Genomic DNA, 13,130 nt, shown 5'->3' on the forward strand with positions numbered 1-13,130 from the left:
GAGAGAGAGAGAGAGAGAGAGAGAGAGAGAGAGAGAGAGAGAGAGAGAGAGAGAGAGAGAGAGGAGAGAGAGAGAGAGAGAGAGAGAGAGAGAGAGAGAGAGAGAGAGAGAGAGAGAGAGAGAGAGAGAGAGAGAGAGAGAGAGAGAGAGAGAGAGAGAGAGAGAGAGGAGGCCGGCGGTCAGTGCTTAGGGAGGCCCAACAATATCCCTATTGACCAGACGTGGTTCAATAGTGCTTTAATCTGGTTGTGCACTGTCACCTGACAGTAGCCCCGGGCGATCCTCAGGGCCATGTGACTGGGACCCATGAGGTCCCTGCATCCCCTCCCCCCCACCCTCCTGTTGAGAAATCAGCTGCAGGGACAACTAGTGGGGACTGGGCCGGGGGTTAATGCATGACGAGACAGCAGCAATGCCAGACCATTAAGGTCACTGTGTCAGCATGGAGCTGGGGAGCAATTAATAGCGACAATAGGCTGTAAAAAAAGAAACTAAAAAGGAAGGGGGAAAAAATATCAATCGATAAAGCGGAGAGAGAAAGAGCCTGGTAAGCAGAACGGTTGCCATCGTTACAGAAGCATGTATTCTACGGTGATGATGAGAATCAGGACTGGTTACAAGACACGGGTATGGTGGGGCTAGTGACCATGGATTGGACTCACCACTATCTCACTCTCCCACTCTCTCAATGTTTCACTCTCTCGCTCTCTCGCTCTCTCACTCTCTCTCTCTCAGACACACGTATGCACGGAGAGGGATTGGATCCAGAAAGGCTCACCTGAGTGGCCTGTGTGTATGGGAGCACAGAGAGAGTTTAGCCGTTAGAGGCGTAGGGTCCGCCCCACCCCGGATCCCCTCCTCTTAGACGCACAATGAGGTCGACAAGCGAAAAGCGCCCCGTTACAGCCTGTCAGGAAGATTCCCTCCCCGGTCGCACAGCAAGAGCTGCAGGCGCACACTCCTGTGCTCGGCTCACTGTGGATAAACCTACCTGACTGCCCTGTCAGTTGGCTAGTAGAGCCCATTGCCTTTTTGTGACAGCACATTAGCACAGAAAAGTGGGGGCACTATCAGTTTAAAAGCTTCCATACAATTCTTTCCGGAAACCCTCCACAGTGAGTCTTTCTATTAATACTCGAAGGCCTCCTCGTAGTAAAAGTCAACTCGCACAAATTGTTGTTCAACAAATACCCTTGACTTGGGCCCACTTTGAATCGTTCTGTACAGCTCTGCGACTGTGAGAGGATAATAACAGTCGTCGTGAGGCTGAAAAGAGAGATCTCCAGTAACAGCGCAGAACAGCCTTGATGATGGACCTTTTACCCCACAGCCACTTGACTCTGAAACAGCGCCAGCATTGACACACAGCATCAGAACAGTTTCACTTGTGGAAAATGTGCGCTTGGAAACGTCAGGACTGGCACAATGGAGTTTTCGGCCCAGTCTGTGACTATCCATGAGGAGAGAGACTGGTCAATGAGAATGCCCATCACAAGTGCCTGGCACAAGGCTACAGTCAAGCTAACTAACCAAACTGTTTTAATTAAATCGCTCCATTAAAATTTCAATGGCTTCCTCTGTCTCTCCTACCATGTGAGCAGGCTACACAGCTGTCGTGGGGCCAGCGTGAGATCCAGGCCCGCGGACCAGAAACAGCAGAAGACCGGATGAGAATGGCCCACAGCTAATTACATGTTCAAATCCCCCCAGCTTTCACACAGGAGACAAAGGCTACCATCATACTGTCAGAGTTAGCGTGTGACAGGGTCCATCCACGCAGGTCCCCTAAGCACTAGTTAGAGGACTTTCCCTCCAGAGAGGAGGGGCATCCCACAGGACGGACCACCATACCTCCACGCCTATCCCATCTACCCTCTAATTTCCCTGTCTCTTCCCCTCAAATCTTCTTATAGGCCCAGAGTAGATTAAACAACCATCCATTCACCCGGTGATAACGATGAGGACAGCCGTCACAACAATGCTCCGTCACCCCCCCCCCCCCCCCCCACGACTCCCTGACAGGCTGACGGTGAAGCCAAACCCCCCAGGTTGGGGCTGTGTTGAGTGTGTTGCATGTTGAGTGTGTGCTGCGTGTTGAGTGTGTGTTGCGTGTTGAGTGTGTGTTGCGTGTTGAGTGTGTGCTGCGTGTTGAGTGTGTGTTGCGTGTTGAGTGTGTGTTGCATGTTGAGTGTGTGTTGCATGTTGAGTGTGTGTTGCATGTTGAGTGTGCGTTGGATGTTGAGTGTGTGTTGCGTGTTGAGTGTGTGTTGCGTGTTAAGTGTGTGTTGGATGTTGAGTGTGCGTTGGATGTTGAGTGTGCGTTGCGTGTTGAGTGTGCGTTGGATGTTGAGTGTGTGTTGCATGTTGAGTGTGTGTTGCATGTTGAGTGTGCGTTGGATGTTGAGTGTGTGTTGCGTGTTGAGTGTGTGTTGCGTGTTGAGTGTGCGTTGGATGTTGAGTGTGTGTTGCATGTTGAGTGTGCGTTGCATGTTGAGTGTGCGTTGGATGTTGAGTGTGCGTTGCATGTTGAGTGTGCGCTGCATGTTGAGTGTGCGTTGCATGTTGAGTGTGCGTTGGATGTTGAGTGTGCGTTGGATGTTGAGTGTGCGTTGGATGTTGAGTGTGCGTTGGATGTTGAGTGTGCGTTGCATGTTGAGTGTGCGTTGCATGTTGAGTGTGCGTTGCATGTTGAGTGTGCGTTGGATGTTGAGTGTGCGTTGGATGTTGAGTGTGCGTTGGATGTTGAGTGAGGGCTGAGCTGAGGGCTCCTCCCTGTCTGTGTGGCTTGCTTCAGCCACACAGACAGGACATTGTCAGAACTGCTTCTTCAAACTCAAGCTGCAGAACAAATACTTTTGTTTTCATGACTAAGACAGTGTTCTCCTTTGTAGAAGGAAGGACTGTGGTGTATGAAAGCTACATCAACAACAGCATGTTAGCATGAGGGGCCGATGATGAGAGTGTCTGTGACACATTAACACTCCAAACAGGACTTCAGCCATTCCGGTGAGAGGAGGAATTTTCTCAACCTCTGAGATACCATCAGGAACCAAGTCTGGGTAGTCTGGTGGCCTTGCCTATATTCTCCAGGAGTTTACCACAAGGTTTTACGTTCATCCTCATGCAAAATCCCCTTTCTTTTCAAGTAAAGCAGTGGATTAACTCCTATACACAAACAGAACCTTTAAATGTCGTCAGTCCCCCTGCATTCAGCCGCCCTGCCTTCCTGTCTTCCAGCTGATCCCCATGCCATGCCTTTCATTCCCAGGATGTTTAGAGGAAAAACGAATCTTGTTTCATCACAGCAGGGGTTTCCGTAATCCCGTAAATCCGACATGTTTTTTTGTCAGTGTGTGTGTGGGCGTGCGTGTGTGTGTTTGTTCAATCTCTGTGTAACTATAAAGCCTCTCATTTCTGGCAGTAACGATTATATAATTTTAACTGTACAATCGACAGACTATTACCATGAAATGCCTCTGTCTACTGTACACATTTCATAACATTAGATAATGTCAGCTTCTACAGTGATAAAGCTTCAAATACAACTGAACGTCCATTTTAACAATGTGTAGCCAACATACCGGGGGGGGTTATAAATTATGTACTTATGTTGGTGCTTAGTGCTAAAACCCTCTTAAATCCTGGCACTCCTGTAAAGAAAAGAGAGTCACCATCACACTTGACTAAATGACTTTTTCTTTTCTCTTCAGGCAGAGGAGATTAGAGCAGACCTAAGTACTCTCCATCTCCACTCCAGTGGAAAGGTCTTCAGGGCCGAGCCGGCGACAGGAGACCGGAGGTGGTCAGCGGGCGAGGGAGCACCCCTGAGATGCCACACAGGCGTCCACTGGACGGGCAGTAGCCGCAGGGGGGGACGGGGTGCTTATCCTACCTGCAGAACCGGATCCTCCAGGAGAGGCCCCCCCCCCACAGGCTCAGCTTGCACCTCGAACAAAAGCTTCTCACCCCAGGCCTCTCATTTGTCTAAAGAGGAGGGGTTAGCTAACTTCTTCCTCTACTTTCTCTGACTATCACACTGACACCCAGGGAGGTACAGGCTGTACTCTTCCCTGGTCGAGTGTCAGGGATCTCCTGTCTAATGTGAATGGGGACATGGCAACGCCTCGTGTCAGACCCAACACAAGATTAGCTGAGCACGGTTAAGGAAGATTATGTCGGGTAGAAAGCTGTGTGACTTTTCAAATGATATGCCTTGTCATAATCTTAAGGCAAGGTCACTTAAATAAGCCCCCACCACCACCCATAAAAATAGATTGTGTGTGCATGAGGGAGCAAGTTTCATTTAGTGAATGAAAATATCATTCTAATGTCTGAACTGAGTAGAATAGGGTTAAATATGTGTTGGACCTGAAACAGTGTTGTTGTGTGTGACTATGTCATGCCTCCTGGCCATGTTCCACTAAATGCCACCTGTAAAATCCTATCCGACCACCATCAACAGGACTTGCCAATGACCACTGACAGCCTAATGTGACACGACCACGCCTGACTATCTGAAGGTCACAGGCATCAACAGGAGAGCGGAAAAATATGCCTGATTGTCAGCCAGCCATGATGATTGTCAGCCAGCCATGAAAGCAGTCGACACGGAGAGATTATCTCAATGGCTTCACATTCAGATTGTCCAAGCCTGTCCGGACTGTGTTAGGTCTTTACAGGAGACTTGCTTTTATACCCTCTCCTCCTGGGAAAAACACGTTTTCATGAGTCTTTTTTTTTACTGTGCCGGAACGGGCAGAAATGAAGCAAACAGAAGAAGCACCACTGCAAGTGTGTGGGTGGCTATCTGGCTGCTTCCTCCTAGCGCTCTCCTCTGCCTGTCCTCAAACTAAATCTCGCCATAATGAAATGTTTGACTGACATAAAACCTCATTGGGTAATGCACTATTTTTAACAGCATATGCAGTAGAAACATGATTCAAATTGCAATTGCTCTAAACCCAAAGTGTAATTTACAATAATAATCTATCATATATTCTAGAAATATCATCTGTATACTGAGCAATATGTGATGATTAGAAATTGCTAGTATGGAGACTACAAGTCATGTTTCACGATAGTAGTTCATGACTACGTAATTACATTCACTCCTCTGCAGTTCTCCCAGCTCTCGCTGGGTTGACATTTGTGAGCACAAGCCATCTGTGAGCTAATTCACACAGTCTTGCCACGATCAAAAGGTTAGCAAAATATCAATTCATTTTCCAAATGTCAACTTTGTTTCTCAGCACTAACACTGGCCATTATTAAAGGGTAATAAAGCGTTAAAGTGTATGTTCTCAGGACATGAGGGATGCATTACCATCAGCTCTCATGGACGCTACAGTGAACTGTCATTTATCTGCGGAAACCTGACGGGAAGTTAGAATAAATACAAATACCAAACGCCTGTCTGCTGATGTCTAGTCGGTGCTTTGACTTTGAGGATTCAGTAGTAGAGCATGTTTCTTTGTGTCAAAGGCAGTTTCTAAAACAATACAGAACAAATAGGCCTTGCTCCACGGCTGCACCACAAAAAGTGATTTGAGGTAGACGGCATACAGACGATGACTCATCAAAAAACCACTGGCACTTGTCTGATTCCAGTTAAGTCTGTTCTACCCTCACAACAAACAACGTCTCCCCAAAGAGTCGAGCCACCTGCTGGAACACTGAACACAGAGGGAGATGTGGAGAGGGGGAGGCCGAGAAGAGAGGGGGAGACCATCTGCAGATATGGTCCAAGCCTCTGAGGCATCATAATCCATCCTTAAGTGTGTGTGGGGGGGTGGGTGGGTGGGGTGCGGGGGGGTGGGGGGGCGGGGCTTGCTCTTCCCCACAATCCCTCTGGCATGTCTCCCTTCATCAACGCCCTGGGCAAGCATGCTTCGTCAGGAGAGGAACTGCGAATCTTCTACAAACTGCATAGCCTGCACAACATCAGAAAGGCCTCTTGTTGTACTCTTAAAATGGTCAGCTGGATACAAATTACTGAGAACTATGATGCACCCTGAGTCATGTCATGGCTTCCGTGTACGCCCTGACCTTGAATGGTGATATACAGTTTAGCAGGCAGGTTTATGCACTTGCCTCACTGAGTTGAAGGAATATCTATCCTGTGGAAGACGACGTGGATGTAGATTAATCCTGTTATCCTTTCACAGACTGCATCGCATCACTGTACATACAAGCCTTGAGTGGATCTCAAATAAACAAATTGATTGAAATGCAATGCATGCTCGGATCATTTCACCGGACGATTTCATCCCTGGGATTAAACCCTGTATGCTGGGAGGTACAGGAAAAATCAATTCAATTTCATTAACTCCTGCTGATCTGGACCTAGGGTGGGGAGGGGGGAGGTGAAGAGAACGAGGGCCATCAATCCTGCACGGAGCTGAGCTCTGCATGCATGACTGCAACCGCCCTCACACCCACGGCAGCAGAGAAGAAGCAACGACGACTGGCTGAAGAAAAGCCCCCTGAGCCTTCGTCGCTCCTTGGAGCACTTGACATGAACTCACGAGGAACCCATGAGGGCTCGGGGAGGGCATGAAAAGGATGATAGGGTTCCGTTTCATCTGGAGAGGGTTGGCTTCCGACTCGGGGGCTGGTGAAAATCCGGAGCTTTACGATGACACACATGCAGTCAGTCTCTGCTGCGGTGCTAAAAGCTGATGTCAAGGTATTGGATGTGTAAATCACCCCCCTCTCTGCTTTACTGCCCTGCCACACACGCGCACGCACACGCACACACACACACACACGCACACGCACACACACACACACACACACACACACACACGGTGGCTAACTGAAGCACTGGACATGAGGGGGGTGGTTGGGACACGTGTGATCTTCAGTTGCCTCAAATTAGGGTCTGCACTAAATGCATTTACCCCACACATAAATTAAAGCTGTTTTAATTACAGATGGTGGATCTAATTTTAGCTCAGCTTTTAGGGGGCAGGAAGGGGGGGGGGGGTTGCCCTGGTGTCTGTCTCTGAAGAGATACGGAGCTGCTGCACTAATCCTGGAGAACACCACCATGGAGCAGAGGGGGCTGGAGAGTGCCACAATGTTGACCACTCACGACAAAAAAAAAACTACTAAAAGCACGAGAGAGAGACAGTCATGTCCATCCTTAAACCACTGGGCTCATGCTGCTGTCCTTCCACATGATCACAGTCTCACAAAGAAAAGTCGTCTCCTGAATCTCAAGTCTCACTGGAGGTATGTGAAAGCCTCTAACCAGCTCCTGGCTAATCTCAGGTACTCTGTGGCAGAATATCTGACGGATGGATGAGTGTAGGTTGATCATTTGAATCCTGAGCCAAGAGAAACACATGAATACAACTCCCTGCCTGGAGGATAAAGCCTTAGTGCTTAAAGTGTGCTGCCAGAACAATCAGCTTCTTGCGCACTGAAAAGTTAAGTGCTGCTCTACGTTTTGGAGAGACTACACTAGCTAGGAAAGACTTAAAAAACAAATATATGATTCAATATTGTTATTTTTAGAATCTGACACTTGAGTTGCCTAGTTACGCCTTCGCAAGTTATCATGAGTGAGGTTACCACTGACGAGATGCATTTCACGAAGACGTCTTCACCTCGCAAAAGTGCCCAGAAAAGCAGCGCATTCATCACTTGCTGACATGATGAATGTTTGGTGAAATACAATCTCAACCAAGCCTTAAGTCAACAGCTATAAACCAAGCCCGTTGATAACACACAGGGGAGAGGGAGAGTGAGAAACATGCCCCAGGCCAAGCCGATTCAGCTCCATCCACACATATTCCCTGAACATAATCTTCCTCTTGTCTCACGTTTTTTTTTCTGTGAGTTTTAAAATCCCTACGTACGACTCTCCCCAGAAGCCAAGAAAGGAGCTTCTCTTTGAAGACCAAGATATGGAAATTACAGCAGAGCATCAATCACCAGCCACTTAGTCCAGTCTTTACACTGGGTTTGCTGGAAGGCTCTCCAGTACCTATGAAACATGTGAGCGAGATCACACTCTTATCCAGAGCGACTTACAGTAAGTACAGGGACATTCCCCCGAGGCAAGCAGGGTGAAGTGCCTTGCCCAAGGACACAACGTCATTTTTGCACGGCCGGGAATCGAACTGGCAACCTTCAGATTACTAGCCTGATTCCCTAACCGCTCAGCCACCTGACTCCCTACATGTCTGATACATGTCTGATACTTATCACAGTGACTGTCAATCCTAGGGTTAACCGGCAGGGATGACATGAATCATAAGCAAATGTTTTCCACAGAAACAGGAAGAACTATGGTGAAATGCCAAATTCACGTATCCTTCTCCCACAATCTAATGCACTTCTCTGGTGGTGGGCCTGGTCATTTAAAAGCAAGGCAACTCACAACAGAAGCGGTCAAGAATTATGTGGACAACAATGCCAAGCAGCCAGGCTCTCAGGCCCACATTAGCATTGCTAATCCAGAGAGCGGGTGACTAAAGGCGGATTACCTTGCCAGCACCACGCTCCCTCTCCCCTCTCCCCTCTCTCCAGGGCAGCAGGTGGGCTGGCCAGATAATCCCAGCAACCAATAACGTCTCATGGACAACTGCTATTTTGATTAGCCATCATCTGTTCCTCCTCTACACACCGTGCTATGTGCTGTCAGGTTGCTGATGTTAACCAAGCCAGCCTTGTGGGACTTAAAGGGCAAACCTATCAGCCTTATGTAATTCTGAGAGTCTACATCTTTAACAGAACCACGCAGGTCCTAGTTAACGTCTTGCTTCGTCTGACAACAACACACCATGTCTGGAAGGGAAAAACACACACAAGTTATAATGCTTCCAGTCTGACTAAAGGCACATGGTTAAGAAATTACAAACTGTGCCATCAGCTATTCTTAGCCGGACTTCCTTTCTAAGTGATTCAGCTTTTACAGACTGATTCACTACGGCAGGCCTTCGGCTTCATGTTGAATGCTCGTGATCACTATCAAAAGCTTTCACGCGTCTGCGAGGGCCTATTGTGGGGTTGTATTTGCGTCAGCTCCGGGTACAACAATGGGCACTAGAAACGTTTTCACTCATGCCCCTTCAACAGTCCTCCGGCTACACAATAGTCTGCCTGGGTACTTCTGAATGGAGACGCGGAAAACTTTAAAACGTTCGATTTCATTAAAGAGTTGAAGGGTCTTCTCTCTTTTAACCTTGGATATACAGCTAATATACTGCAGTGTGGCTGTCCCACCTCGATGATTTAACTACAGTAAGGCCCATAGAGAGTCCTGCCTGCTCCCGGAGTGCAGAGCTGACTGCTTGGAAGTGCGTGCATGTGATACTGGGTGCATGCTATTTTCATGTGTGCAGTTGTTTGGGAGGCTTAATTTCACTCACTCCCAATGGGAACATCTGTGGAAAAATACAGTCACACCCCATGCGCTGCATTGCCTATTAATTACAGAGCTGTTTGAGCAAGATGTCTCAATCCTACAGAAAAGACACGAAGACAGGGGGACAATGCTAATGCTAGCGAATAGCTTACAAGCCATGAGTCAGGTCTATGCGGTTAGCGAGCAAGTCAAACTGCCTGTTTATCTGGTTCCTTCATCTTGCACACACAGAGAGCTGTGAAGAACATGTAGGGGCGTGATGAACTGAGAGGACACTGAGAGGTGAAGTTAATGATTTGATTCCCCGCAGATTCTCCGATCCCTAACAGTGTGACCTGCCTCCATATGAGTCACTGTCATTAGTGGAAGGCAGGGAGCGCACGACCACGCGTCCTCCCTGACTCACCAGCTTCCTCTCTGCCTGAAAACTGGCCAAACTTTCCGCCTCGCCTTTTTTGCAAAACTTAACTCGCTTTATCAACACGACTTGCCATCAAAAGGCCTTCAAAAAGGTTGCCTTCATCTGGAACTATCCTCGGTGACATGATGTAATGCACAAAAACAGCATTACATAATCTACTATTTATGCCTCACCTGCGTTTCCTTTGATATGACAGCAGGGAAGTTCTCCCTCCTGATTTGTCAGTAAGCTGATGTGTCGCTGTGTGGCTAAGCTGAGTACAGTTCCTTACTGACGGAAACACATTTGGAGAGGCCTGGCCTTTTGTGTCCATGGTAACTGGTACAATGTGCTAGGCTGCAATGTGCGGTACCCACTCCTTCACTCCTCTCACACCCCAGGGCACACCTCCCTCCTCTCAATCACCAAGTATCCCACTCACGCACCATTTTCTTGTATGTATTGAACATGGTTTTGGGAACACGGAGATGGCATGGTCGTATGTGCGTAAGTTTGTCACCTTGTTGTTTTGTTTAATCCTATATCCTTCAGGTGTATTCAATTCTTCCTTTAAATTCACCCATATTCAGTTAGTTAATTCTTCCTATGTTAGTTTGTGTGTAGTAACCTGTTCCTTTGGTTTCCTATATCGCTTCCTCACACAGATTCCCCATTCAATGATTTCCACCCCAAGAAGTTATAACTGTAAATAAAGTGGAACCTTTATGTTTGCCTGCTGCTCACTACACTGCTGCTCAAATCCACTCTGACCAGTGTACCATGGTCTAGGGAGTCAGGTGGCTGAGCGGTTAGGGAATCGGGCTAGTAATCTGAAGGTTGCCAGTTCGATTCCCGGCTGTGCCATATGACGTTGTGTCCTTGGGCAAGGCACTTCACCCTACTTGCCTCGGGGGAATGTCCCTGTACTTACTGTAAGTCGCTCTGGATAAGAGCTTCTGCTAAATGACTAAATGTAAATGTCTTAACATCACACCAGCCCACTTTCCACCCTTCAACACAGTAATGGTAAGGTGTGGTTCTTTGTGTGAAGGATACAGCGCAGCAAACAGACAAGGGTTTGTAGTCTAGCCACTGGCACGCACACACGCGCGCACACACACACACGCACACACACGCAGACACACGCAGACACACACGCAGACACACACACACAGACACACACACACCCGCCCTCCCCCCCCCACACACACACACACACACACCCGCCCCCCCACACACACACACTCGATAAGGTCTGGAGCTTGTTTCCAGACATTCTGTGGCTCCCTTTCTCCTTATCAACATGTCTGGAGCCCATGTGCATTCAGAGAGAAGTGAAAACAATCCAATGAGGAAATACAATCCTGTTCTCCTCCTCCCTGCTTCCCTGCTTCCCTGCTCCTTGTCCCACTCCCAATCCAGCCATGCACGCAGGCGGCTGGCCACCCCCAGCGCTTAGCCGCAGCTAAATCTCCGTTCGAGGATGCTTTTTCTTTGTGAAATCAGGCAAGGCGCTGACGTCATCCGGTCTCCTTTGTCTCCTCACGCCTGGGCAGCAGGCCTCCTGTTGCAGGCATTCTGAAGCCCGGACAGACACTGACATGAATGTGACAGGCGTTTACAACGAGCAGGAGAAAGAGAGCGACGAGGGGGAAACCAAGAGAACAATTAGCCATGTGGATTTATGCACAACAAAAACACGCCTCTGAGGACCACTTCGGCTTTGCGGTCCGAGGTCAGTCTGCGTCTCTCTGGGTCTGTCGCTGGTCACACTTCGGCAGGGTAACCTTGATAATCAGTGGATTTTAAAGGGTCCTGATGAAAGGTTTTTACCACCAGGATGGGCTCATTGAAATATAAAATCTCTTATTCAGGTCAAGACAATCCTGGCCATGATGGGCAGTATCAAGTCACTACACCATAAAAAATCTAGTAAAAGAATAACAATCACCAGGGTATAATTCATATGTATAATTTACATGGAGCCCAATTTATATTAAGTCTAAGTCAAACTGAGAGGGGATGAAATAGGACATGAATGGGAAGGTGAAAAGGACAGGGCGTGCTGCTAGAACGTTCTCCCCTCCTGAACGAGCCCAGTGAACGATGCAGCTGGACACACACACGGACCGTGTCACTTCCTCCACTTGGCCGTGTCACTTCCTCCACTTGGCTCTCTCACCAGATCAATACACCGTCTGTGCAGGGGGAGGAGGAGGTGTGTGTGTGTGTGTGTGGGGGGGGGGCTTTGTGGAGAGTTGACATATATGAAACTGATCTGCCAGGGACATGCAAGGATGCCACACACACGCTTGGTGCAACCGGTGGAGATGAGAGTCGTTAGGCTGTTGGTTAAAGGCCTGAACCACCACAACCCTGTCTGATGGCATCACAACCCTGTCTGATGGCATTAGAGGCCAGGGACAGAGGAGGGTTGGGGAGGCCAGGAAGGAGGTTGTCCCCCCCCCAGGTCCTTTTCTAAATGGAGCAGCTTGGTGAAGCGGAAGGACCAGTAGTGAATAGTCAATGATCTTACCATCGACGAGGGCCCCCGCAACAATAAACGACTTTAATTTGCAGTATGTGTGTATACCTTTAGCGAGGAGCTTAACTGCTCTGCTAACACCTGTTCTCATCCATAGAGAAGCCTTTCATTGGGACAGGTGCCTCACTGGACCAAGACAGCCCCCCCCCCTCCACCCTCAACACACAAACTCTGGCTTCCTGCTTTCCCTCTCCCACTCGGTCCATCTTGGCCCAGCTGCTCTCTATTCAGTACCCAGACACAGATTCCTCACATGCCTGCTCCACGGCCCAGTAACCAGAGGCACTGGTCACTTAGTGGCCCACCCCAACATGACCCCCCCCCCACATACCCCCTCTACCCACCCACCCCCACATTAACCCCATGCACGTCTCTAAACCATGGAATATTGATGTCATTCCATCTTTAGATAAGACAAACCGTATTAAAATGAATGAGCATGAATATTTGGGAATGTGAATAATTTACATGATTAATATCTGTGGGAGTCTGAACATTAGTGTGTGCATGCGTGTGTGCATGCACAAAGCATGTTTGTGCTCAGTGCAGTGACCTGTGCAGAGACAGATTGGGGGAAGTCGATTGGCACGACAGGGAGCAGGGCGCAGATGCGGGCGAGCTGAGGAGAGCGACGGTCTCAAACAGCTAAGCTCAGTGCGCACCCTGGCCTTCTACACCCACCCTGTTCCCACCAGGACCTTGAATCAGCCGTTACTGTAATCTGCCCCACCGTCCACTCTTCCCCTGGCAGCTTCCCTCGCTTCTTACAATCCTTAAGTCTCCTTCCTCGACCCTACACTGTTCGTTAACAC

General features: G+C 48.7%; 1 protein-coding gene across 2 annotated transcripts in view; it reads right to left on the bottom strand.

Annotated features, from left to right (window-relative positions):
- Window positions 1–13,130, bottom strand: part of traf4a (tnf receptor-associated factor 4a) — a 30,854-nt gene that overhangs the window by 10,536 nt on the left and 7,188 nt on the right. Inside the window, exon 1 of one of the 2 annotated variants that reach the window (XM_062473252.1) lies at window positions 9,968–10,183. The exons of the other annotated variant lie outside the window; for it this stretch is intronic. Coding sequence (XP_062329236.1) covers window positions 9,968–10,107 — 140 coding nt within the window. The 5' untranslated portion in view covers window positions 10,108–10,183. Of the gene's footprint in view, window positions 1–9,967; window positions 10,184–13,130 lie in introns of those variants that run through there. 2 annotated transcript variants of the gene reach the window in all.

The sequence above is a fragment of the Osmerus eperlanus genome, chromosome 11 (assembly GCF_963692335.1).
Source record: "Osmerus eperlanus chromosome 11, fOsmEpe2.1, whole genome shotgun sequence".
Taxonomy (NCBI): domain Eukaryota; kingdom Metazoa; phylum Chordata; class Actinopteri; order Osmeriformes; family Osmeridae; genus Osmerus; species Osmerus eperlanus.